The sequence below is a fragment of the Salmo salar genome, chromosome ssa09 (assembly GCF_905237065.1).
Source record: "Salmo salar chromosome ssa09, Ssal_v3.1, whole genome shotgun sequence".
Classification (NCBI taxonomy): Eukaryota; Metazoa; Chordata; class Actinopteri; order Salmoniformes; family Salmonidae; genus Salmo; species Salmo salar.
This window is the reverse complement of record NC_059450.1, coordinates 70,998,846-71,026,693: the sequence shown is the minus strand read 5'-3', so window position 1 is coordinate 71,026,693 and position 27,848 is coordinate 70,998,846. Positions and strand designations below refer to the sequence as shown.

General features: G+C 40.9%; 1 protein-coding gene and 1 long non-coding RNA gene across 2 annotated transcripts in view; one reads left to right on the top strand and one right to left on the bottom strand.

Annotated features, from left to right (window-relative positions):
* The window catches only part of LOC106611726 (uncharacterized), a 49,644-nt gene extending 36,793 nt beyond the window's left edge, over positions 1–12,851 (top strand). The window contains exons 3-4 of the long non-coding RNA XR_001330148.2: positions 11,582–11,667; positions 11,800–12,851. This is a non-coding gene — a long non-coding RNA (uncharacterized lncRNA). The remainder of the gene's footprint in view (positions 1–11,581; positions 11,668–11,799) is intronic.
* Positions 12,852–18,173: 5,322 nt separating this feature from the next.
* On the bottom strand, positions 18,174–23,158 carry LOC106611727 (zinc finger protein ZIC 3). Its single transcript, XM_014212239.2, has 3 exons — positions 21,889–23,158; positions 20,817–20,980; positions 18,174–20,442 (listed from the first exon to the last, which is right to left on the bottom strand). The coding sequence occupies exons 1-3, from the start codon at positions 22,877–22,879 to the stop codon at positions 20,257–20,259; spliced, it is 1,341 nt and encodes a 446-aa protein (XP_014067714.1). The 5' UTR covers positions 22,880–23,158; the 3' UTR covers positions 18,174–20,256.
* Positions 23,159–27,848: the final 4,690 nt, after the last annotated feature.

The window sequence follows — 27,848 nt, the reverse complement described above, 5'->3', positions numbered from 1 at the left end:
GGTTTAAAGGGTGTTATCCAGGTTTAAAGGGATGTTATCCAGCTTTAAAATGGTGTTAACTAAGTTTACAACATTGTTATCTAGATTAACAATGGTGTTATCCAGGTTTACAACGGTGGTATCCAGGTTTACAATGATGTTATCCAGGTTTAAAAGGATGTTATCCAGCTTTACAATGGTGTTATCCAGGTGTACAATGGTGTTATCCAGGTTTAAAACGGTGTTATCCAGGTTTAAAACGGTGTTATCCATGTTTACAATGGTGTTATCCAGGTTTACAACGGTGTTATCCAGGTTTACAGTGGTGTTATCCAGGTTTACAACGGTGTTATCCAGGTTTACAACAGTGTTAACTAGGTTTACAACATTGTTATTCAGGTTTAAAAGGGTGTTATCCAGGTCTACAACGGTGTTATCCAGGTTTACAATGCTGTTATCTAGGTATACAACAGTGTTATCCAGGTTTAAAGGGTGTTATCCAGGTTTACAATGGTGTTATCCAGGTTTAAAATGGTGTTATCCAGCTTTACAATGATGTTATCCAGGTTTACAATGGTGTTATACACGTTGAAAACGGTGTTATCCTTATCCAGGTCTACAACGGTGTTATCCAGGTTTACAATGCTGTTATCTAGGTATACAACAGTGTTATCCAGGTTTAAAGGGTGTTATCCAGGTTTAAAGTTATGTTATCCAGCTTTACAATGGTGTTAACTAGGTTTACAATGGTGGTATCCAGGTTTACAATGGTGTTATCTAGGTTTAAAAGGGTGTTATCCAGCTTTACAACGGTGTTATCCAGGTTTAAAAGGGTGTTATCCAGGTTTAAAGTGATGTTATCCAGCTTTACAATGGTGTTAACTAGGTTTACAACATTGGCATTTAGATTTACAATGGTGTTATCCAGGTTTACAACGGTGGTATCCAGGTTTACAATGGTGTTATCTAGGTTTAAAAGGGTGTTATCCAGCTTTACAACGGTGTTATCCAGGTTTACAATGGTGTTATCCAGGTTTAAAACTGTGTTATCCAGGTTTAAAATGGTGTTATCCAATTTTACAAGGGTGTTATCCAGGTTTACAACGGTGTTATCCAGATTTACAAGAGTGTTATCCAGGTTTACAATGGTGTTATCCATGTTTACAACGGTGTTATCCAGGTTTACAGTGGTGTTATCCAGGTTTAAAACGGTATTATCCAGGTTTACAACGGTGTTAACTAGGTTTACAACATTGTTATCTAGATTTACAATGGTGTTATCCAAGTTTACAACAGTGTTATCCAGGTTTAAAAGGGTGTTATCCAGGTTTAAAGTGGTGTTATCCAGCTTTACAATGGTGTTATCCAGGTTTACAATGGTGTTATCCACGTTGAAAACGGTGTTATCCAGGTTTACAACGGTGTTATCCAGGTTTACAACGGTGCTATCCATGTTTACAACGGTGTTATCCAGGTTTACATTGGAATGGACAGGAATTAACAGTCCCATAGGCTTTTTCCAGTCAGTGATATCACATGGACTAGTGTCACAGGTCACAGACAACTCAAGCGCATAACTCATCTTCCTTTAGTCCTCTCCGACAGGCTCTTTATGGCGCCCTGACCTGTGCCTGTGCGTGTGTGTGTGTGTGTGTGTGTGTGTGTGTGTGTGTGTGTGTGTGTGTGTGTGTGTGTGTGTGTGTGTGCGTGTGCGTGCTTCAGTGCGTGCATCTGTGCATGTACTTGTGTTCTTGCGTATGAGTGTGTGTGTGCTTTTGTGCATGTGTTTAACGTGTATCCAATGTCAGACAGCTCACTAAAAATATCTTAGTCATCCGTACACAGTTCCTTCTGTTTAAGATCAAATAAATAACTCTATGAAGTAATGTGACGGCAGGCCTGAAGTCAGTGGAGCCTCCTCACTGAGCACACAAACTCTATTTCAAAGCACACAGAATGTCAACTGACTAGTGAAAAGGTCAGGATGTTACAACAAAGCCTCTGTGTGTGTGTGTTAGAAGGTTATGGGGTGGGATATTCTCACTGAGTCATGTCAGTAAATCCTGTCACCAGCCTCGGACGTGGCCATGAGGCCACCATAGTAGGTTGCGCTGCATGCCTATAGTGTTTGCGAGAGGTCTAGAGATTTACCTGAGGTGTTGCTAAACTCAGTCCCTCTCCTTCTCAACTTAGGGCAGACCAGAGGCCATACCAGGAGACTTAAATAAACTAAAGGGGGTGGCAGGTAGCCTGGGCCAGTAACCCAAAGGTTTCTGGTTCGAATCCCTGAGCCGACAAGGTGGAAAATCTGTTGATGTGCCCTTTAGCAAGGCACTTAACCCTAATTGCTCCGGGTCGCCGCTGATAATGGCTGACCCTCCGAGGGTGTCTCAGGGGGAGTTGGGATATGCAAAAAAACACATTTCCATTTCACACATGCATATAATACACAGTTGTACATGTAAGCACCCATCAAATGTGTCCTTCTTTTTACTAGCTTTTCAACAACGGTTTGAGAGTTTTATCAAAGTTAGAAAGTCTTCTGAAGTTAAAGGCGTACAGTATGAAAACAGGCAGCTGCTGGGTCCTGTGTCAGCGAGTGTGGTTGTGTGTGATTTACGCCCAGATATAAAGCTGGGCTTGTGTACTCCCAGCCAAGAGCGCCAGGGAGGCTGGAAACAACTATAAATCACCTAGCACTCGGGCAGAAGAAATCATATGAAATCTGGGATTGCACTGCAACATTTAATGTTATTACTGGAGATCATAAATGTTACATAAAGAAGCTTGGCCCAGAGTGGTGGAGCGTAGTGGTCCCTGGGTTATTGTTCTGACCACAATGATCCTGGGTTGAAGGAGGTAGGATTAAGTTGCGCTTAGTGACTGATCCTAGGTCAGTTTCGAGTGTTTCTCCCCTACGATGCATGTTAGAATTTGGAAACGGTAAACTGATCATAGATCTGTACCCAATGGTGTGAGTTGGAGAGGACTGGAAAGTGGAGTGTGACATACGGGTCAGTCTTTCTGTCTTTCTCTCTCTCTCTGTCTTTCTTTCTCTTTCTCTTTTTCTCTCTATCTTGCTCTTTCTCTCTGTCTATCTTGCTCTTACTCGCACTCTCTGTCTTTCTATCTCTCTTTCTTTCTTTTTCTCTCTATCTTGCTCTTTCTCTGTCTCTCTATCTTCCTCTCTGTCATTTCTCTCTCTCTCTGTCTTTCTCTCTCTCTCTTTCTTTCTCTTTCTCTCTGTCTCTGTCTATCTTGCTCTTTCTCTATCTTCCTCTCTCTCTCTCTTGCTCTTTCTCTCCGTCTCTCTGTCTTCCTCTTTCTCGTTTCTCTCTCTCTCTTTCTATCTCTTTCTCTGTCTCTCTATCTTCCTCTTTCTCGCTCTCCCTCTGTCTCTTGCTCTTTCTCTCTGTCTATCTATCTTGCTCTTTCTCGCTCTCTCTCTGTCTTTCTCTCTCTTTCTTTCTCTTTCTCTGTCTCTCTCTCTATCTTGCTCTTTCTCTTTGTCTCTCTCTCTATCTTCCTCTTTCTCGCTCTCTCTATCTTGCTCTCTTTCTCTTTCTTTCTTTCTTTCTTTCTTTCTTCCTTTTCTCTCTCTCTCTCTCTCTCTCTCTCTCTCTCTCTCTCTCTCTCTCTCTCGCTCTGTCCCACCTCAGCACTAATAAACAGTGGCCACAGCTGATGCCAGCCACTGAAAATGAATTATTCATTAACATGTCAAATCAATAATGACACAGGCCTCCCCAGACCACTCTCGGTGGCCTACTTATCGGTTTTAGGGAGAGGACAGATCATTTTGATGAAGGCTTGCTAAATTCAGGAGGGTTTTTAGGGGGCTATGTTCACAGTAGTGGATGTTTCTGGGCTCATGCTGAGGTGAATTGATTGTCGTTTTTAGCATGAGACTTGACTATTAGGATGGCAACAATAACAGAGTGAGAGGTGGAGAGAAACGGGCGCCCATGATTAATATGACACTTTTGTTCAGGGGAAGTGTTAGGAAATAGAAGCAGAGGCCTGGTTGGGTAGGCGCTGTTGCCGTGGCATTAAGGGCATGGGCACATTTGGATGGTTCAGTGGGCATGGCCCACCCCCTGCCCCGACACTTCTGTTCAGATGTCACTCACTGTCGCACCAGCCTGTAATTTTCCATCAACTGTAACAGTGAGGGAACATCACCACCCAGCAACTTTTAAAATAATAAATAATTCATTAAATAGTCAGTATCTCCACAACAATCTATTTCTTCTGTCAATCTAGCAGCACTCAAAAAATCATTATGAAAGATAGAGGCATGGCGAGAGAGTGGGAAAGAGCAAGAGAGGGGAAAACTGATGAAAGCCAAATGAAAAGAATTAAAAGCATGGGATATTAAAATGCTTTTTACTTCTCCGCCTTCGATTACTTTTAATTGGGTCCAATTTTCTGTCAGAATAGCCGGTGTGGGTGGATTTGTGTGTGTGTGTGTGTAGTGTGTGTTTATTTGTGCACATGTGTGTGTCTGTGTGGGATGTGACTGATGTCTGAAGGCTGAATGTATGGTAAATGACCAAGCGGTGGATGTGGAGATATGAAAAGCCTTCATGGTGACAAAGACAGCCATAATGAGAAGCAGAGGGGGGGGTTGTTATGGTACCGGATCCACCTTGTTCCCCTCTAAACTCATCCATGTCACATGGACCCCCACCCTCCAACTCGTCACCATTCTTGGCACACCTGTATCGGGGGAGTTTCTCACATTCTTCTCTGCAGATCCTCTCAAGCTCTGTCAGGTTGGATGGGGAGCGTCGCTGCACAGCTATTTTGAGGTTTCTCCAGAGATGTTCGATTGGGTTCAAGTCCGGGCTCTGGCTGCTGCCACCACCATGCTTCCCCGTAGGGATGGTGCCAGGTTTTCTCCAGACGTGACGCTTGAAATTCAGACCAAAGAGTTCAATCTTGGTTCCATCAGACCAGAGAATCTTGTTTGTCATGGTCTGAGAGTCTTTAGGTACCTTTTCGCAAACTCCAAGCGGGCTGTCATGTGCCTTTTACTGAAGAGTGGCTTCCGTCTGGTCACTCTACCATAAAGGCCTGATTAGTGGAGTGCTGCAGAGATGGTTGTCCTTCAGGAAGGTTCTCCCATCTCCACAGAGGAACTCTGGAGCTCTGTCAGAGTGACCATCGTAGTCTTGGTCACCTCCCTGACCAAGGTCTTTCTCTCCGGCTTGCTCAGTTTGGCCGGGCGGCCAGCTCTAGGAAGAGTCTTGGTGGCTCCAAACTTATTCCATTTAAGAATGATGGAGGCCACTGTGTTCTTGGTGACCTTCAATGCTGCAGACATTTTTTGGTACCCTTCCCCAGATATGTGCCTCGACACAATCCTTTCTCGGGGGCTCTACGGACAATTACTTCAACCTCATGGCTTAGTTTTTGCTCTGACATGGACTGTCAACTGTGGGACCTCATATAGACAGCTGTGTGCCTTTCCAAATCATGTCCAATCAATTGAATTTACCACAGGTGGACTCCAAGTTGTAGAAACATCTCAAGGATGATCAATGGAAACAGGATGCACCTGAGCTTGATTTGGAGTCTCATAGCAAAGGGTCTGAATACTTATGTAAAAAGGTTTTTCTGTTTTTTATTTGTAATAAATTTGCAATAATTTCTGCAAACCTGTTTTCACTTTGTCATTATGGGGTATTGTGTGTAGATTGATAAGAGATTTTCTTTTAAATCCATTTTAGAATATGGCTGTAAGGTAACAAAATGTTGAAAAAGTCAAGGGAAGTGACAGCGTGGGATCCCCTCAGAGGTTAGCCATAGTTCCCTCGGGGGGGGGGGTACATAGTGTGGTTGGCAGTTAGCTGTGGTAGCCCTTTTTTTTATTTCTTTTTTTAAACCCCTTTTTCGCCCCAATTTCGTAGTATCCATTTGGTAGTTACAGTTTTGTCTCATCGCTGCAACTGCCGTACGGACTCGGGAGAGGCGAAGGTCAAGAGCCATGCGTCCTCCGTAAACACAACCCAACCCAACCAAGCCGCACTGCTTCTTGACACAATACCCACTTAACCCAGAAGCCAGCTGCACCAATGTGTCGGAGGGAACACCGTGCACCTGGTGACTATGTCAGCGTGCACTGCGCCTGGCCCACCACAGGAGTCGCTAGTGCACGATGGGACAAGGACATCCCTGCCAGCCAAACCCTCCCCTAACCCGAATGATGCTGGGTCAATTGTGCGCCGCCCCATTGGTCTCCCGGTCGCGGCCGGCTGCGCCAGAGCCTGTACTCAAACCCAGAATCTCTAGTGGCACAGCTAACACTGCGATGCAGTGCCTTAGACCACTGCGCCACTCAGGAGGCCCGTGGTAGCCCTTTTAAAGGCTGATTGTCGTTTGTAGCTGCCTGGAGTTGGATTGTGGCTGTGTTGGGTTGTTGGATTGCTGGGTTGTTGGGTTGTTGGATTGCTGGGTTGCTGGGTTGTTGGGTTGTTGGGTTGTTGGGTTGGAGGCATGGGGAACTGACTGACTGCTCTGTTCACAGGCAGAGGTGTCTTTATCATTGCCAGATGCATGAAGCTTGTAAAAGACGCTTGTATCAGTCTGCAGCTTCAATCAAATTCTCTTCTACTTTGCCCTTACAGTGTTTTGTCTCGCGCAATCAGTCGAGATATCACTTCCAATCACTTCTAATCTGCTAAATTAAGAGTGCCCATGTGTGCCCGACATTAACGGTTTAAATTGTACTAAAGACTGCAACTCTTTCTGGGATGCAGAAATACTTGTTGCTTCTGTCTCATGCACTTATTAATGGCCCCGGATTGTGTTGGTATTCATTGACTTTAGAAAATGTCTGATTCTGTTACTTCCCCCATCGAGACGTGGCTTGGGCTTCTTTTTTTAATCTCTGGACCACTAGAAACTGATTGGAGCAGAAGAAAATACGCCCAGTCTCCCCCTTCTGCCAGACCTCACAATGAATGGGCTGATTTTTTGGATAGGGGTCCCTCTCTCAGGGGGCCAGCTGGAATTAGAAGTGGATTAATAATTTTAAACAAGGCTAAACCGCTTGGGCTGTCTGTCTACTATCCTCCTATACTTAGCCAAAAGTCTGTCTGCAGCTGCCACCAATGGGAGCCTTCATCAAAACAATATATAACCTGAATGTCTCGTGATTAGCAATGTTGTATTAACTTGGAAATGTCTCCCTATCGAGATTGTTTTATCTGCTTTGTAACTTTCAGAGAAGCCAATAGAAGGCCTCTCATCGGGTTAAAGCACTCTGGAACTTTAGTTTCGGGCATAGTTTGAACACATATCGTATTTATCTTTGTCTTGCGTCATCTTTAGACCAGCAAACATTCTCTATGATTCTGGATAGTTTATGAAAACATTGGATGTGTTTCTGCACCAGAGGTTACATTCTCTCTACTCTATGACCAGGTGTTTTGGATGAATCTAGTCCATGTCACAGTTGGGCTCTTCAACTCCACATCAACTTATTCGTGGCCGATATTCAACTCTTTCCTAAAAAGGTGAATGATTCTGATTGGGCTGTGAAACATGTCAATCAATCACGGTATGATCAACATGTTTCAAGCATCGAACAGACCCCCCCAAAAAAATCCTTCCTCTGAACAATAGAAGGTGTTTGAAATGGACTATAGCGACAATAGAGTCCAAGCTGTTAGGGAGTTGTGTTGGTAGGACGAGCTGGTCCAGTGACTGGGGACTCCAGACCACCAGAACAGTGACCTCAGCTCTGAGAGAGGTTACATTTTGCACCAGAGGGAATGTTAAGAGGAGAGTCGGTGAGATTTGGTGGCTCTTTGGTGTGTAATGATACTTGAATGAGCTGAAAGAAGTGATACCACCCAGAATGAACATGGGAACGGTCAAGGCCAACAAACCAAACGCTTCTGTTGATTTTTCTCTCAGAACGAAAACATGGTTCCTTCAACACCCGTCTGTACCTGTGTGTGTGCTTGTGTGTGCACAAGCCACATGCATGTGTGTAGTGTGTGATTGAGTGTCTGCATGCGTGTGTGTGCAGTGTGTGATTGGGTGTGTCAGCTGGGTGGGGTGAAGCGGAAACAGAGCTGCTCACTGTTATTAATTGTAATTGTTCTGTCTCTTCCTCCTGCGACATTTCAGGCTGCTGGTGGCTAATGGGGGGGGGTAAAGGGGCCGAATGATCAACCCTGATTTTTCAATCACCCCCCCCCCCCCACTCCTTGTAGTATTTTCCCTTAACATAGAGAACAGAGTCGTCATCTCGTTAGTCAATCTTAATGAAATAACAAAATGGACATATAGAAAGCAGCAACCCTGAGAAAGACAGACATAAAATGGGGGAAAACAATGACTAAACTGACTAGAGCATAAATCTGTGTTTTTTTTCTCCTTCTTTTTAGCCATTAGAAAAATGTTCTGTGAATGTAGCAGGGACATTAGCCCCCTTCGGAGCTTTTATGCCGGCTGTCTGGTGTTGCAATTTCACACTTCACTGACTCTGACAACCAGTCTACTAGTGTCTGCATGCCCCAGATTTCACCTTATTTAGGTAATACACACAAAAAAATCTCTAGACAAGGTAAATTAAACATAGTATTCGGCAGGCACACTATCAGAAATTTGGACAGACTCACATAGACGTATTATACTTGAGGTAATGTTTAGGGAGCTGTTTGCCATGTAGACTACAGTTGTATCTCAAGCATGGTGTACAGTAGGCTTAGGTTGTGTTAGCTGGTGTACACTTGGAGTGTGTCATTCGTTAAGTATTGTACAAACAAAGCATCACATTTGTGTGATATACCATTTGGATGTTGCAGAGATTCGTTTTGATCTTAACCATAACCATGGAACTATGCATCTGAAGCCACATATCCTGGAGAGGTGTGAACATGGCCCTTACTGTTTAGTCCAGTAGAGCCACGGAAGACAAAGTAAGGTCTTACAATATCACTTTTACACCAGCAGCAGTTTGCGTCCCCCTTCATCTCTGTCCCTGTATCATTGCTAATGCATGAACGACGACATATTAGATGTAATAGGCAGACAGGAGAGGCGATACATTATTGATATCAGGCAAGAATGGATACAAACTGTGCATATGGCACTACATTTCTCATTCTAAACTGCAGCACTGTTCTGGGTGTTATACATACTAGGGTCAAATGAATACGATACATTCTGTTCATTTTTAAGACAAATGTATTAACAGCAATCCTTCATTGGATCTGGAATTGCGCAATGACGTTGTCTCATTCCGGTTCTTTGGGCCTGTTGAAACGCTGAATAGCCCACATACCCAACGTTATGACTAGTTAAACAACACGTATGGAAGAGTTTTCTGTGATATTTGTATAATTTGTAGTAACGGGTTTCTCTCATGTAAAACTAAGTGCGCAATTTCTTGAAGTCCATGACTGGACTTTTATTCAATTCGCCCACAGCTGCACATTACCAGGCGGCACATTAATCGTTTTTAACGGGAAATTGGCAGAATTTCACCCATAGTGCACGATTGAGGTTTCCTAGACATTCATTTCGCCTCAGCCTTTCAAGGACATGCCAAGTGAATCGTTAATAACGCAAAGCACTGGCTGCACAGTTTCTTTTTGTGCGTATTGTTCGGCTTGCATTGGGGGGCTATCATCTGAAACATTGACACGTAGTCTATAGTTTGACATGAAACTTACCTGCGCCTTTTCTTGGACATTATTGAGAACATATACGACCAATTCGTTTTTGGAATTGTGTTTTTTTTACCTACTTATTTTGTTCGGGAAGAGCAGTAAAAAGCAATGTATTTGATTTATTATAGGCCTATCCAGCCTTGATTGATTCAGCCGTAATTAATAAGACAATAATAATAACATAAATCATACATGGCCTTCTTTTAATGAGAATATATTTCAAACTCATGGTTATTATGATAACATAACACACCATATGAAAAATTATAAAATCACAAAAGGAAAAACAAAAACTAATTTGAACCGTTTCAGACTGTCAAATGCTCTTTTATTGTTATGAGGTACTTTCAAGGCAAGAAGTGGAACATTTGGAGAGAGAAGTTCCCAAAATAAATATGTCATAGGCAGTTTTACCTAGGTATGGATAGAATTTCTCTAAGACATATATGAAAATATTTGGAAATATTGCTTTTTAACTGAGAGATTATCATGTACATATTTCAAAGGTGTCCCTTATCTCAGAATCAGTGAATAGACAAGTGTATAATATGTATGAAATGTGAAATGTTGCCCGTCACGAAGACATTTTTAAGTAAAAAAATTGCACTTTCAGTCACACCTATTGAGTAAAGTACTATCTGAATAAAATATGAACTTCATAATGTTGTTGGTTATTTTATCACAATTACATTTATGATATTGTCCAGGTTTACATTTAGCCTCACACTTTTTTAGTTGCACAACAACAACAAAAACAATCTCAATGTTTGTGACCAATAATCCAAGTGAGAACCACATTTTGCACTTTCCAATAAATAAGAAATGTTAAAACATGCCATGTAATGGTTGTGCACTTTTGCAAAGCTGAAAACAAAATATGTCCTCTTTTGTCTCTCCCAGGGCTTGTCCAGAGGAGAATTGAAACAGGGAAAAGTAATTACTGGAGAGGCATTGAAAGGCTATCAGCATGAGGGTTCGGATTGACTCGGGGACACCTATGGCCCTTGCATTATCCTGGCATGAGGTCGCTTTAGCAATAGTCTGGCATTTGCCACCAGCACCTGGCCCCCCAACCCCCACTGCCCCCTCTCAACAGGCCCTATTACCTGTCCCCCCTCCAGGCCTAGTACCACACCTTTCTCATTGTGCTGCTGTAGTGGCAACTAAGACCATAACATATAATAACAATAGTGTCCAGTGGACGTTCATGACAATAGCACAAATGTTTTTCCATCATAGCGTGGTGGAGGTTCTCAGGTGAAAATGGATTTTGAATACTCTGTGCTCGGTTGTAGCGAGGGGACGTGAAGTCTGGAAGAACATGGGAACAGTGATAATTCACTAAGATACTAAACCGACAGACAATTAAATAATAGGTGTTATTTATATACAGGGAAAATATAACCCTGGCCTTGTTGTTGGGGCTGAAAGGTGCAGTGGGGGAATCAAATTTGGAGATGTGGAAGGCAGTGTTATATCAGCTGCAGTCCTAGCAGAATATATCACTACCATATACATTTGTTGAATATTCGAGTGCTTTAGCCCTGACATCTGTACTGCAGGTTGGAATTTATTGTCATGAATCTTGCCCTGGAGGCAGCTCTGCAGAGTCGTCACTAGCTGGCACAGCCACAAAGTCACAAAATCAGATTTTAAACCTAACCCTAACCTTAACCACACTGCTAATCCTAATGCTTAACCCCAGCCTTAAATTAAGACTGAAAAGCACATGTTTGTTTTAATTAATTTTTGAAGATATAGACAATTTTGACTTTGCAGCTGGTCCATCTAGTGGAAATCGCTCAGTTCTGCCTGCCACCAGGGCAAGATTCATGACAATAAATGTCAACTTGCATCTGTATTGCAGGCATCAACACTTGTGTAAAGTTATCTGTCCTCCTACTCCGTATATACAGGTGCTGCACCAGAGCTGTGATGATGCTCCCCGAGGCCTCCTCTCTCACCCCATGTTCTGACTCCCTGGGATGTGTGGAGCTGTGAGGTACTGTTTTACTCATTGAGGTCTTTGCCTTCTGATGCTCTCATTTACTGGTGCTAGGGGTACGATGCCCACGGCAAGACTTTAGCCCCAACTGTGATCATATGATGTTGCTACTTTGTCATGCTCTCTCAGGTCCACTGTCACCGCCCGTCACCACCCATGGCCCTGGAAGAGAAGAGGTGACGGAGCAGTTTGTCTGTTGACCTTTCCCCTCTCAGTCAGATCGGTCCTCATCTCTGTTCCATCCCCTTTGGCAACACCTGTCTCTCTGTGGCCTTCATGTATTTGCTCATGGTCGTGCCTCAGTGTGTACATGGTGTGTTACCTATGTTTTCCTGGACATTTAAAGTTCAAGTGGAATCTTTGTTGGCTATCCAATAGCATTCTGTTATTTGGTATTATGGAATTATAAAGAGGGGGGTAATCCATGTGGATCATGGGTCATAAAAGTTCACATTATAGTAATTTCCCCTGATTAGAGTCTTGGTGGTCATACAATTAATTTGATTTTATGGAAATAATTAAATGAAGGATCCAAGTGTGAAGTAGGCTACAGTATTTGGATAACTGATTTGTGTGGGTGAAATGGGGATCACTGTTTTCACTGTGAAATTATATGAGTTAGGGACAAATGTTTTTGTATTTTATCATTTTATACATATTAACATATTAACATACTGCCTTGCAGGGAAACTGAAAACTGCACAGGTGATCATTTTACCAAAGTCAGGCATGATTCTTATGTTTTGGATTTCTAGACTCGATACATAAGCAAAGTCTGCTGAATGATTTGACTTAGGCTACAGTGTGTCAAACAGGTTTAAAGTTCTTAAAATTATTGTTGTCATAGAAGACGCCAGTATTGCATGTTGAAAGAACGATAAAGAATGTCTGATTCAAACCAAAATAAAATAATGTACAGTCTGTTGTGTTATGTGATAGCCTTTCCCCACTGTTCAATTCCTATCTAGCAGAGCAGACATATGCATCTACTGGACTAGCCGGATGGACATGCAACTGTATGGAATGCGCAAAAACTATTGGGCATATTGCACGAAACTATTATCCAACCATAGTTCCAGCTGTCTTGAAACAGTTTTGCTCTGATTGACAGCTCCATGACAAAAATGTAAAGTGTATTAGATCGTTGGTTATTCCTAGATATTCTGTGTCATAGTTTGGATATTATAATTACGCACATTCATATGTTCATTTTTTTTTTTATTGAAATTGAGTTAACTCATTAGTCTGTTCGTGGAGAGCGAATTGTGCCGCCTCATCGTGTTCATAATCTTAAAACCCCGCGGGAAATTGCGTTGAACGTGTGGCGCGCCACATTGCGTAACTGGAACGGTGGTGGGCGCGCGCCAGTAGGCATGTTGACAGCTATGTCATACATTTCCATTGCCCAAATTGTTAACTGTAATCTTCCCATTCAAACATCCTCTAACTCGCGTGAAAGTTGCGTTGGGCCGTTGGCTGTATTTCCAGGTCTTAATGGAGACTTTGGAACCCCCACTTCCAATTCACCGTTTCAAATGAAAGACATTAACAAGCATTGTCCTAGATATTCATTTTTAAAAGCTGAGGTAGGCGGGAGTGCAGAGATCTGCTGTTACCCATTCCCCTAGGCGGGACACTGCCACAGTGGGGTATCCTTGCTGCCCAATAACAAAAGACGGGCGGCTTTCAGGTGCAAACTTTGTTGAAACACAACTTTGTCCCATGCGGGTTTAGACAACAGCTGACAACTATCTTTTTTTGTTGTTGCAAAGATCAGACCTGCTTTACAACCTGAGCTAAACTCAATCAAAAACACGAGATTCATTTAAGACAACTAGCAAGATCCGACACATGCGTAAAAATGTGGGAGAGTGATGAAGAGGCGGGTATGGCATTTTCAACAGGGCTTAATGATTAGGCCTGTAGGCTATCTTTAGCTTGTTGTTAGGCTTATTGATTGTATAGGCTGAAGGAGAAAAAAACGTGTGGTGTGCATAACAATATTCAATAATTAAATGTAATTACCAGGCTATTCGAAATCATATGAGAGATCAGGCAGAATATTGGCCTCTCTCCCACCAGAGACGTATTCAGATGATGAGTTACGGGGCACTGGGGTAATTCGGTTTGGAGTGGTTTTCGGCGATGGCATGGCACGTATAAAAATTGTCAATTGCTCACTTAGCACCTCTCAAAAGTGTTGAAAATATATCTGTCAAAAGACAAACGCACTTCACCATATACATAGCTGAACATCTGCTTTGTCGAGTAGAGCGCTTCAACTTCCACTCCGGGGACCTATTAGCGGTGACTCCCAGGCCTGCGCGGAAGAGGAAGTCATCAAGACTCTGACACCCTCCCAGATGTTCGGGAATTAAGACTGTCTACAGTTGGACAACCTAATTGGTAATCATACGTTTTGCGCCTATTTAGCAATGGAAATATTATTTTGGGGTTTAATTGAAATATTGAATTAATGACAATATGACGACACCATGAGCTGGAATCTTGAGAACAGTCTACTATGCTATTGAGTTGAAATCTTTGTGTGCCATTGCATAATGACCTGTTTTGTCCAGTAGGTCTAACATGAGACGCAATAAGAGGGTCAACAGAAAGTTAAATGAGGTTTTCCTTTATTTTGTTTATCTGTTTTATTTGGAGCTGGTCAAGCTAAAATCTTATCTGCATAAACTTCAAGCATTGATGTAGGCCTATGGTAAATGTGGTTGTATGGGGGGGGGGGGCGGCAGTGCCTCTGTGACAACTATTTTGGACCCCCTTGTGGCCCCCCTAAATGTGGAGTATGAACTAATTTTTGCTATCGTTCTTTTTTTACATCCCTTATTAGACAGTGGCAACAATGATGATTATGAACATGGTATTTTGCCTGCTAATGCCTGCAATGCAGTGAAGAAAACGATATGACAACAATAATGTCTAATGTAACTGGCCCCTCTAACAGTACAACTGCCCCCCCCCCAGTTGAAATGGTCTAGGACCGCCACTGGTTGTATGTGCGTGTGAAAGTACAGACCTACTGTTGGCGTCTATGCTGTTCTGAATCGTTTCAAATGACAGTTTGCTTTCAAGAATACCTGCATAGATGTAATGAATGTTCTGTAACACGCAAATAGTTTCCCATTACTAAAAGCACTGACTTAACATTGCAATTGAAATGTTTTCCCATAACTTCAATAAAATGGAAATTTAAATATTTCTAAATAGCCAACGAATCATTGAAGTCAATAACAATGCCATTGTGCCACCTCGTTACCATCACAATAGCCATGTAACACCTCCGAAAAGATATTTAACGGCACACATCCTGGATTACCGTGCTCAGTGAATACCTATGCATATTCAACAGGCTTCGATCTTCAGGGAAAATAATCATCAGTAATTGATAAACAGGTTATAATGATGGTCGTGCATAGTTAGGTAATTCCCTGATGATTGTTAGTCTGTATGCAAATGATAAGGATATTATTAAGTGTTACTTTGATTGTTGCAATGTGTAGCGTTTAAAACTACTACTAAACCCGACTGAGGTTCTAACGAGCTAATTACGCATGTGCGTAATAGTGTCCCAAGATATAATTAATGTTTCCACTGACTTGAGAAGTTTAAGAAAGTTTATGAGAGCAGTTTTTGTTTTGTAAAATTATAAACGGAAGACTTTTCAAAGTTTTAACACTACATTTTGTTGTATTGTTGTAAAGGGGCCTCCCTTACTGGTTTGTATTCATGTTCAACAGCATCACCCAATAAGAGCCTAGTTAGCCTAATAAATAATTTACAATTTAGTGGCCAATTACATGATTATTTTTGTTAAATTTAATTTTGTCAGAAGAAAACATAGGCCTATGTTGGATCTTGAGTGCCTTGCGTAATTTTAGATTTTAATTGAGTTTAGAAAAATACCAGTTTAAGATTTGGCCCAGCTAGCCTACATAGCAGGTCTATTGTTTTGACCACTTGGACCGTGTTATAGCATCACTCAGAGACCCCAACACCATTATGATTAAAAAAATCCTAATTCATATTGTTACACAGCCGTACACAGCGGTGCTGGGTTTCAAATATTTAGAAAGGAGAACGTGAATCTCAAGAATTTAGGGAATTGCATGCATGCGTGCCAGACCCAATAATTCTGATACACTCTCACTTTGCAGCACGCCTTACGCGAGATAATTTATCCAGCAACTTTATTAGGATCACAAACTCGGTTGCGTGACAAAAAGCGTTCGGAACCTGCTTGTTTCAGTCTGTCCTCTTATGGACTCAAGTGCCGGGAGGAGGAAGGTAAGGGGGGGGGGGGGGTTAGTTTTGTCAAACTACGGTTACATGCACACAATAATGCCATTATGGATAGTCAGATTAATATAATAGTTCAATGAAAACGTTTACATGCTTTGCAAGAAGAAGAATTTCCCTAATAATCCTGTTTACATGGACACATCTGAAATCAGGCTACCCGATGGCACTCTGATAAATGCAGAAAATCGCCAATCAAAATAAACGTTCTACCACAGCCACCATATTCTTTTTTGAGAAGCATATTTGATGCAGAGTTTGCACATATAAAGTTTGTATGTGAAAACGACTTCTAAAACGCATGCATTCAGTTGTTTCGAACTCACTTCACTCACGCTGAAGAGGGAGGCTCGCTCCGCTGGTGCTAGCACATGCGTAGAACAGTTACTCCACTGGAACGCCGATTAAGGTCTTTACATGTTCTAATAATTCGAAAGATTGCTCAGAAAACCAGGTGTTTTAATCCTCGTATGCTTACTTCGATTTTTGACTTCACGCCGATTAAGATAAGCAAAGTAATATGTTTACACGACTATTGCCATACTCGGCCTTGTGCCATAATCAATTTAATATCGAATTAGTAGTGTGCATGTAAACGTACTAAACCCGTAACAATTGATGCGGACTTTGCCAGTTGGGAAGAGGTTTGATTATAGATGATGATATAGGTTTGAATACAGATGACTATAGGCTACTCCAGATATGATGAGAGCACATATGTGACTGTGAGCACTAGAGTCGTGGATAGATTAATGTGTGCATTGTCAAAGCTGTTCTATGGTTCCAAATATATCCCCGTCCATATGTCAAGATGAATGAACACTTCATGTTAATGCTATTCACATACATAGAGCCTACTACTGTATTCACAATCAGCACTGTCAGACAACCGCTACCCATCTCATACCATGTGACTACCAGCGCTTTCTAATCCCATTGAGAGTCCCCAAAAAGGAGCCTTTCATGTTTTTCTTGTGGATATAGGCCCACACCCAGTTTTCTCATCATCTCAAAACACGATTATGCTAGGAGTTATCAGCTTGTATTAGGTTGTATTCGTCTGAATAAGCTATTATTTAGGCTTTTCTTCCGATATGCCATCATCAATGCGTGGCTTTGCTTTCGTGAGCGTTGTTTCACAGAGCCACTCGTAGGGAAAGCCTATCCCATTTTTTGTTTTGACGTCATGGGGTCCGCTAGAAAGAACTTGAACTGCATGGGTAAGAAGAAAAAATGTCCTGGTGAAATACAAGAGCGCGCTTGTGCAAGAGGATGGAAAACGGAATTTGAATACATTCTTAAATCTGTTTATATTTGAAGATGGGGGTAGGGCAGGGTTGGAAGTGGAGGTATAGAGTCTTTGGGGGTAGGTCTAAAAGTACTGTGTAGTAAATATGAAGTCTTATAGCTATACAACATAAATTTACAATCATAGCCTACAATCATCAGTGAGTAAAGTTAAATCATAATTCCAACTTGATAGGCTTCTACGTCTCCCCCATGATTGCTGAGGATTAGCAGAACAATTGGCAAACAGATATTTTTTCAAGGGTTTTTGCTAGGCTAATGCATGTCAATTGTTTAACATTATGACTTATTTTAATTCACTTTGTGTTTGATAGTTTGATATTATTTAATATTTGTAGAGTAGCCTACATACAATTAATATTTCATGAGACTACTCGATGATAGGCTACTACAACGTTTCTCAAAACTATTTCCCGCTGTAGTGGCCCATACATTGGCAGCAGCACTCAGCACGCATGCGTAAAACGACTTGCCGTGGTGCTCAGTGGTTACTTTTGGCAGCCTGAGTAGCCTAATAGGCTGTATGACGGTACTTTGCTGCTAACTCATGTCCTCATTTGCCTCACTCTCTTGGCTTACTTTTTAGTAGTTGTTAGTTTGATAGTTCTCACGTTGTGATCCCATTTATGTGGCACTTTCATTCACACATGGCGTATGTTTCGCCCAATCGCACCTCCTTCTAGAAAGCACCAAGTAGCTTACAGTCGATAACTTTTCCAGTCTATCTTCCCAGAAACAAGATGCTAAAATGGCGCCTTCCTCAGTGTCAAGTTCAAGTGAAGTGCCTACTCGCACAGACAAATGTAATTTCTATATGATCTTAGCAGAGAGTGCAAGCTAATTCAACAATGACAAAGAATGATAAACGTCACAGTTCGTTAGTTTTAATGATTTTTTTATTTCATTCAAAATGTATGTTCACATTTCTTCATAAATAGTTGGTAAAACAAACAAACCAACAAACGATAGCCTACTTTAAATTGTACAATGAAGCTTTGTCTCTTCCCGCTAAATAAGGAATAGGCTCGCTGTTGTGTCATCGTTTGCCTCGATTGTGGCACAGTGACACAGTTCATCAGTAAAACATTTGCTTTTCAGGAATAACTTGGAGTGTGACCCATTTCTCCCAGAAAGTGTTACAACATCACATTCTAGCTGCGTTTCTAAGTCAGAAATGTGCTCCGACTTCAGGGCATGGGGCATAAGGGTTGTGGGAATAAGAAAAAAGTATTTATTTTAAATTAATGTATAGAAAATAGTATATAAAACATATATTCCTTAAATTATTTAAATAAACGTATTTTATATATCACTGTCACTTACGAGGTACTGTTTTTACATTTTGTTTTAAAAGTAGTGCTGGTGGTCTGAAATCGTTCTCATAAGCACAATATATTTTGTGGTATGCATAAGATTAAATTCTTGAAAATAGGTTACAATGCAATGCTGTAACTCTTTGTGCCACTGAACATATTTTCCCCAACCCACATAGCCTATAACTATTAGTGTTCCTTAGACTTAATTCACACAAAAAGGTTTTCTCGACAGGTTATTCACACAAAACAAGCAAATGTATAATCAAACTGCTCTATATGCAACACCACAGTACTTATAACAAATAACACGCTTAGTTTCACAGAATAATTACATTTAAAACAATGCAAGCTGACAGACAAAAAAACTTTTATTTTGAAGATACTGTGTTGTGACAGTTCCATTGTTGCCGATGCACACATTTAAACATACTTGCACAAAGACATTGTTGGAACTATAAAGGAATGCCATACTGGCTCATATGTTTGGGTATTTGACCCGAATTTGAAATACTCCAAATATTGTCACCTTGGTGTGGAATTCGTGAATGAACTAGGTATAACATCTGTCAATGGCTGATGGATATTTCGAATCAGAAATCATGCTACAAATGAACTCTACTCTCTGATTCTATAAAAGTCAAATACACAAAAAAGATAATTTGACCAAAAAGTTACGACAGAACCGTTTTATATAGTTTGCCAACTCAATTGATTACAATTCAGATTTACAGAATTGGTGATTTACATGTCAATGGTCTCACAAGCTAAACAATAAGTGATGGAAAAATCAGCATCATATAGACAAATCCATAATATTTATATAGACGATATCTTAGATCCAAATAAGACACATGTATTGGTTAAAAAAAGATACAATCGCAATATTGGAGCTTTATAGTTGATCATAGTTGTTTAATGCTAGCTGGTTATGACCCAAAACTGTACAGTCTTGTTAGAAAAATTTTCATAAATATCATTTCAGTTTTAGAACTTATATCCATAATTAAATTACAAATTGATAAATATGGCATCATGAATATGTATTTACAACGTTATTAACAAAAGGCAACGTTATATTTAACGGTAACAATCGTAACCTAATACCACATTTCTCCACCTGAAAACAGACATTGACAACAGATTCGACCCCATCAAACAAGGAAATACATTCACGAGTATATATTTATTTATGATTTATTTTTTGTTCAAGTTCAAGACAAAGACTTTGGCACGTTTCTTAAGACTGTCTGAATTTTTAACAATCAATTGAAAGGCGACAGTAGTGTGTCACCATTATATAAAACACCGTGAAATATTCTTCCTTCTCCATTATTTTTTTAAATAAAAATTTGAGAAAATACATAAAATGAAAAATAAAATAATTATCTGAAATCTGTAAACTAAAAAAGGGGGAAAAACAAGTTTTTTTTTTTATTCTTAGAAAGTATTATTTCATTATTTATGATTTATTTGTTCTCTTTGAACTCGGAATAAAATCCTGAGAAAGGACGAGGCCTGCTGCTGCTGCTGGCTTGCTCTCATCTCCTCGTGTTGTTCCTATCCCATTTTGTGTACACCTTGGTGTGAGTACTTATTAAGGTTTCCTTAAAACCTCTTTGTCCACATTGAGAGCTTGCTTCTGACTTCAAACGTACCATTCATTAAAGTTGGGTGGCAGTCCTGCATCGCTGTGCCCAGATGTGTTTTGCACGGCTGACGGTGGTGTTTTTGTTGGGTCTTCAGTGTTCGCTGACACCAGAACTGGCGGTGTGGACGACTCATATCCAGAACTTGCTGCTGGAGAGGACTCAGAACATTGAGACTCGTGTACCTGTAATAATAATAATTTTAAAAGAATACATGAGGAGTTGCTATTATATATTGATATATCTATAGGCCTATAGCTTGAAGAAGAACGTTGAACATGTTATACACACTGATACACACTCAACATAAGTCCATTTACAACCCTTTGATCTATCAAATTGCTATTTCATTGAAGGCTTGCAGCGTAATTTGCTTCTCAAACTTAGCCTCCAAGTAAGTAGTAATATTTGGGAAATGAACATTATGCTACACTCCAACCTAGTGAAATAGCAGTGAAAACTTTCAGCTGAGTGTGATTCTGTTTCGGGGCCGATGCTTTGATTAGCCAGTCTGGGTCAATGGATGAACGTGATTAGGTGTAATTGACACGGTAATTACCTTCATGTGTTTCCTGAGAGAGCTGGGGTGCGTGTAGGACTTGTCGCACACTTTGCAGATGTATGGCTTGTCAGAAGTATGCACGTGCATGTGCTTTTTCCTGTCACTGCTGTTGGCGAAGCGTCTGTCGCAGCCGTCAAATTCGCACTTGAACGGCTTCTCACCTGCAAGATGGAATAAACATAATTCGTTAACCCCCATACAAAGTAGATTGATTAGCCTCCCACCACGACATATGCAAACTCGACATGCTCTCGAGCAGAGATGTTCTGCTGACTTGTTCACCGTTGATGACGTATGCCCTGTGAATAGCAATAGCATGTGTTCAATACAGGCCTACATGTTTAGGATACACACAAACGTGCACAAATATGGACCAGCGAATGCTATTGTAGGGGTTTGATGTAGTATGTACTTTGATATTAGGCAACGGTTGTATGCTTTGTCGTAGTGTGTTTACCTAGACTACAATGCTAATACCCAACTGCTGCACTGATTTGTAGGATGGAGTAGTAGCTTATAGCCCAGCCTAGTAAAACAAGAGAGAGAGTAACCGGGCCAGTTGTTCAGACTCACACAAAACCATGCACCGAGAGAGTCCATCGTAATGTAGTTTAGGCTACTTCACTCACACTCGTTTTGAGAAAGTATGTGTCCGCCTCTCCCTTAATACACACACAACTCGATCAACACCTCGAGAGCGTGCAGAATAGCTTCTCTAATCGAGAAATATGTCCACACATGCCAACGTCAAAATATGGACGTTTAATATATATTCAGATAGGCTTAAATTAGACTATCCGATCCTTCAACAAATACAATCTTCAGTGCATAAAATAATATTATGGGTATTTTCGTTCCAACATATTTATTATCTATCCCAGTATAAACTAGAAACCAAATTGCGGCCTGCTCTCGAGCATTAAGTTATAAAATGCAACAATCTCTCCACAATATGCCTATTCTCTTTCCCATGCAATATGCCTACTGCAAAAATAAAATAGCGGCATATGGATAGGCAACGTAAACGTGTGGTTTTTGTTAGCAAACATGAGAAAAGTGAATTAATTACCTGTGTGTGTTCTTTTGTGAATTTTCAAATTTTCCGACCTGGCGAATATTTTTCCACAACCAGGGAATGGACAGGGGAAGGGTTTCTCTCCAGTGTGCACTCGAATGTGGTTCACGAGTTTGTACTTGGCCTTAAATGATTTCCCCTCTCTCGGACAATCCTCCCAAAAGCAAATGTGGTTACTTTGCTCGGGGCCGCCAACGTGTTCCATGGAGACGTGCGTCACCATCTCGTGCATTGTGCTGAAAGTCCTTTCACAAGTCTTTTTGGGTCGGTTCATCTGGTTCTCATCTATCCATTTACACGACATTTCTTGCTTTATGGGTTGCCTCATGTATCTAAAGAAGGCCCCAGGACCGTGGTGTGTTGGCACATTCATCCCCATATTCATTCCCATTGGGTGGTTGTAGTTGTGGAGCTGAGCGCCGTAGGGGTCTGTCCGAGGGCTGGCGACTGGACGGTATGGGTCGGGTCTTCCAAAAATGTCCCCGCGTAAACCAAGATGCATTTGACTGTTGACTACATGTCCGCTTGGTGAAGTATGGCTCACGCCCTGGTCATGGAGCCCTGAAAACAACAGATGTCCTGGGTTATCGGAGATTCCAGGGGGTCCATGCAGGCTCCCCGCAGAAGCGGCAAAGATCCCATGCTGGGCACTCGATGCAGCGGACTCCCCAACGCCACGGTTTCTGAATAGAAAGTCCCGGGTTGAATTGAACGGTCCACCGCCGTACGAACCCACCTGTCCGCCATGATGGTGTCCCAGGGCAGCTGCGTATCCACTGGCTTGCGGGGTAAAAGCTGAAGTCTGGCTGGAGGCTATATCGTGGGCCACCGGGCTGAGTTTGAAAGCTGCGGAGTGGGATGAATCAGCGAAGGGATTGAGTCCCAAACCTGGGTCTCTGTTCCCTATCTCATGGTGCCGCGGTGTTCCGAACCCCCCCACTCCTAGCGATGGGAACTGCGGACCGCTGTCAAGGAGCATAGTCATTGGGCTCAAGCGAACTTATAACGAAATAAAAGAGAATTCAATTGAAACTCCAGGTTAATGGAGCTCACTCTAACCTCGAATAACGGGAACCCGATTTCAGTGCGTTGAAACGGCAAATAAGACTTTAAAAGTAGAAAAGCAAAACAACGAAAAAACAATCCTTCGCTTACACAGCAGAGAGAAACTCCCGTAACTGGGATCCGTGAGAAAAATGATCAAACTTCCCCCCCTTTCCAGACGAATGATGTCCTTGGACTGATAAAGTCAATCACTCACTCCCTGCACATAAATGAACTCGGGAGGCAGTGCTATGACGCCCAATGAGAGCTCAGCTCCCCCTTTGGCACGTGACGCCAAAGAAGGAAGTTAATTGGCTAGATGTCTGTTGATTGGCACGGTTCGGTATTGAAAATGGCAGTTCGTCTCAATGGTTTAATTTGATTGGTTAGTGCAGGCAGTATTTTGCAGGTAAGGTAACGGAGCGAGCGTTCTTTCGCTTCAATACCATGACCCGTGTTTATCTCCCGTTGCAAAAGTTGAATAATCTCTATTATAAAGCTGTAAATAACCAGAGGACAATAGTCATAGCAAATGTTTGTTTCAGGATGTCCTAACAAAGTTACTGAAAATGTGTTTATCTGATAGAAATCTAGGAAAAATATTCATTATCTAAACTTCAGCCTATGGCTTGCTTACATGTCAAATAATTCAGTCATACACGAACGAGCATGTTGTTTAACCAACAATCACAATTAATCGTCTATGCATTGGACAAAAAGATAACATTTTACTTGGTGTCTTTTGGTGGGGGCATAAGTTTGTAACGTTTGGTTATACATCGTGTCTTTCAAAATGCACGTGTAATAACAGTAAATCATTCCCGTTTACATCTATCTATCTATCTATCTATCTATCTATCTATCTATCTATCTATCTATCTATCTATCTATCTATCTATCTATCTATCTATCTATCTATCTATCTATCTATCTATCTATCTATCTATCTATCTATCTATCTATCTATCTATCTATTTTATTTTAGCATTTTGACTCTTATTAGCTGAGAACATGAATGCAGTTGGCAGAGATCCGAAATGAGGCTTTCTTGAAGCCGCATGAGAAGGGAGGGGGCCTTTTTTTGCAAAGCTCTATAGGGTGTAAGACGCAGGAATAAAAGACAGAAAGAAAGATGGCAGTAATTGTAATATCCTGAGATTTTTTGCTTAGCCAAAAATTCCTGCCATTGAGCGAGTTTCACAGGGTAGCCGCTGACTCGCTGCAGGACACATAAAATCTGATCAAGTTCAGAGACGCGTTGAGTGCTTCAAGCGGCGCTTTATAACACCAAGTCTTTCACATCCCTTACCCCTCAATCTGTCCCAGGAAGGAGTTCACATTCTTTATTTTAAACATCTGAAAAAAGAAAAAGAGAAAAATCTTCAAATCAGTCCTTCATTCTGCTTGCGGCCTTATCCACTCCGCAATCATTCCCACAACATATTCCTCTACGAGAAAAAAAAGTGTTTTAAATTGCAAGGTGAGTTTTCATATTTATGCAATATTAAAATTTTCAAGGTTACTTTTCTTTTGAAGGAAAGCAACCGTGGAGTAATTGTAAGTAGGGTTCTGTGGAGGTGTGTAAATCTGTGGAGGTGTGTAAATCTGTGGAGGTGTGTAAATCTGTGGAGGTGTGTAAATCTGTGCTTAAAGGCTTTCTTTAAAAGTCAGCTCGGGACACTTGTTTATGATATTCCTAACTTTAGTTGTTTCTTGTGGTACCTTGTTTAACTCCTAGCAGTCATATTTTTTCTCATAAAATTAAACTTTTGTGCTTCTTTTAGAGCAGATAGATCTCAGCTGCGTTTCTAAACTCAACAACGTATTTTTTTTTTTTTTTATGGAAAACTATGATTCCCGCTCCCTCATTTTTCTCCCTACCACGCGGGCTCTCTCTCTCTCTCGCTCCCTCCCCCTCTCTCTCTCTCGCTCCCTCCCCTCCCCTCTCTCTCTCTCTCTCGCTCTCTCTCTCTCTCTCTCTCTCTCTCTCTCTCTCTCTCTCTCTCTCTCTCTCTTACACACACTCACACAAACCCTCTTTTACTCTCTCTTCACTCTTTCGTCCCCCTCCCTCTCTGTCTCCCGCTCCTCGCTCTCTCTTTCGCTCTCTCTTTCTTTCTTTCTCTCTCTCTCTCTCTCTCCCCCCTCTCTCTCTCCCTCTTTCTCTCTCTCACACACACACACACACACACACACACAGTGAGAGAGAGGGGGAACATGAGTTAACTGTGAATAGCCTTGCAGTCTTAGAGCTTGAGATTTATGGCGACCTTTGTGAACTTTCACAAGTGACAGGCAGTTAAGTTTTCTTAACTTTTCCTCTTCGATATTTTATTGGCTTGTTGAAACGAAAGGACTCGGTGAGGTTATTATATATGGTATGTTCACAGTGATGGTGTTACTATAAAATGATTAACGATGAGAAGCACGTGCACTGTTGTCTCTACAACGGAACGCTCAATTAGATTAGCCACCAAGTTCTCCGCAGTATTAGGAGAGTCTTGGAGTGTCGACTATGGCGAGAGTGGTTCACCGACCTTTGGCATCAGAAAATGCCTGGTGTGTTGTTACAGGTTACTGTCTTCACCAAATAATCGAAAGCAACTGTTGCTCGCGGAGAGCCAAACAATGTGATGCAGAAAACGACCTATCGGCCTAATATTATTGAATTTCAGACAAATACATTGATCCAGATGCGAGCATTATCTACAACTTTGCAGAGAACCACATAAAATGTTAGTTCTTTAAATGTATTTAGTCTTTTATTGGAAAATACTATAGCCTATTGAGTTTCCAACAACACATTTCGTGACCCAACTGGTTGTACTATAAACAAGAAGAAACAAAGTTAAGTTATCCCATGTTGCCATGTTGATGTAGCAAACTGAAGATCACACACATAGGAATGACTGGATTTAGTACCAGGATATAAAAAATTATCATAATCTACTTCCGCCACGCAAAGTGAAGGCCTCGCAGATGCGTCAACAAGATTACACCATTGTTGTTGTTGTTGTTGCTATCTACTCAAACATTTCGAGGATTGTAGCCTGGTACATTTGCCTCTGTACAAATTAAATTAGGAGTATTTTTTTTAAATAACAAAACTTGTTTCTGTTGAAATTTGAACAGATTAGGTCCTGATATTGAAATGTTAGGCCTGTCTTTTGCCCTCAATATATTTTGTTTCTCAACACTGTGGTTCTGTATTCCTAGTATCTTTTTTTCTTTACCGGAGTTTGATTTGAATGAAACAGGATAGCATCTTATTATAAGGCTTACACCTTAGACACTTAAAGAGAAAAAAGAAAAATAAATATATATAAAAATATATAAAGTAATAATTGATGTCACAATACACAGTATTTATTCTCATCTCCTCGTTTGCATTGGTGAAGCTAAACATTTCTATGTTAAATGTTAAAATTGTCACGCATGGACATATTTTGCTTGCGTTTGATTGCTTGCAGACAAATTGATATGCTAAGATCTCTCCATGATTGCAGCCTACATCATACTTTTTCACTAATCAACCGCCGACAGTGTTATGTCCCAATTTGAATGAGTAATTAACTTATTTATTCATTTTCTGCCTTATTTAAGAGTTATATTTACCAAGGTGATTCTTTTTTAGCTCAAGTAGCTTCAGCGAGGAAATCCTTTTCGGTAGACGGTTGCCTGCCCATAATATTTGGCCCTGAGCATGCGCATGAGCTTCAGCAGAAACACTATTCTGGTAGTCTAATATCTTGTAAGACTATTTCTTATACAAATCGCTCTCTGAGTTGAGAAAATTGGGTAAATATACTGCACCATCATTGCCTTGATAATGTTTAATTCATAATTGTCTTGCGATGCAAAGATCCTCCAGACAATAGAACACATATAATCAAATGTACCAATGCAATTTATATCAATGTTGTCTTAAGGGCACAAACTGTAAGATAGCTTATTGGCCTAATGCACTTTTCTTATCGACAGTGTCAATGAAAACTATACTGGACATGGAAAACAAATGAATTGTATTTGATAGCTCACATTTGAAATATTTGAGAAATCTATTCGAATTCCAGGTTAGATGTCTTTGTGCGATGGTTGTCCATTATTAGCATGGCTCTCTCTGACGTAGCGGTGCCTGAGCTGAAGCCGCGCGTGCAGTAGCCCTCGACAAGTTTATTGAATAAACTTTCCTCTTCAACAGTTAACCCAATGGTTACCAAACAATTGTCTATCATTCACCATCAATGTAAACAAATTAAAACTAAATCATAATCAAATATATATATTCAATTATGTTTCCGTTTGAATTTGTTATATACACACATTTAAATGTGTAAACTATAACGAATTGTTATTGCTGAATTGAATCGCGGGAAAATATGATTTATTGCATGGTCAACAGTAATTGAGTTAGTCTGTCGTTATTTACATTAAGAAGTTCAAGTGAAATGCGTAATTGGTGTTAGAAACACACTGGTCAATTAATAATGGACACTGATACATGGCGCTGATGTGTTGTTTTTCTGTAACGATTGCAATATTTCTAAAATTATTTTAGGTTCACTCATGTTTTGACCAATCTTGTTTTAGGCATGCATTTTGGTGTGAATCTGAAAATGGTAATATGTGCTTTTGACATCATTGGTTTTGGCATTATTGGAAAATATTGTATAAAATACACTTTCTCAGCTTCTGGGAAAGGCCTATCTTTTCACCTCTAAATCGGCAGAGCGAAAAACCAAGAGAGAGCTTCTCTTAGAGTAGAGTAGAGTGGACAATACACAATGCCGGCAGGTATCCTAGTGGTTAGAGCGTTGGGCCAATTACCGAAAAGTAGCTGGATCGAATCCCTGAGCGGACAAGGCAGTTAACCCCCTGTTCCCCGGTAGGCCGTCATTGTAAATAATAAT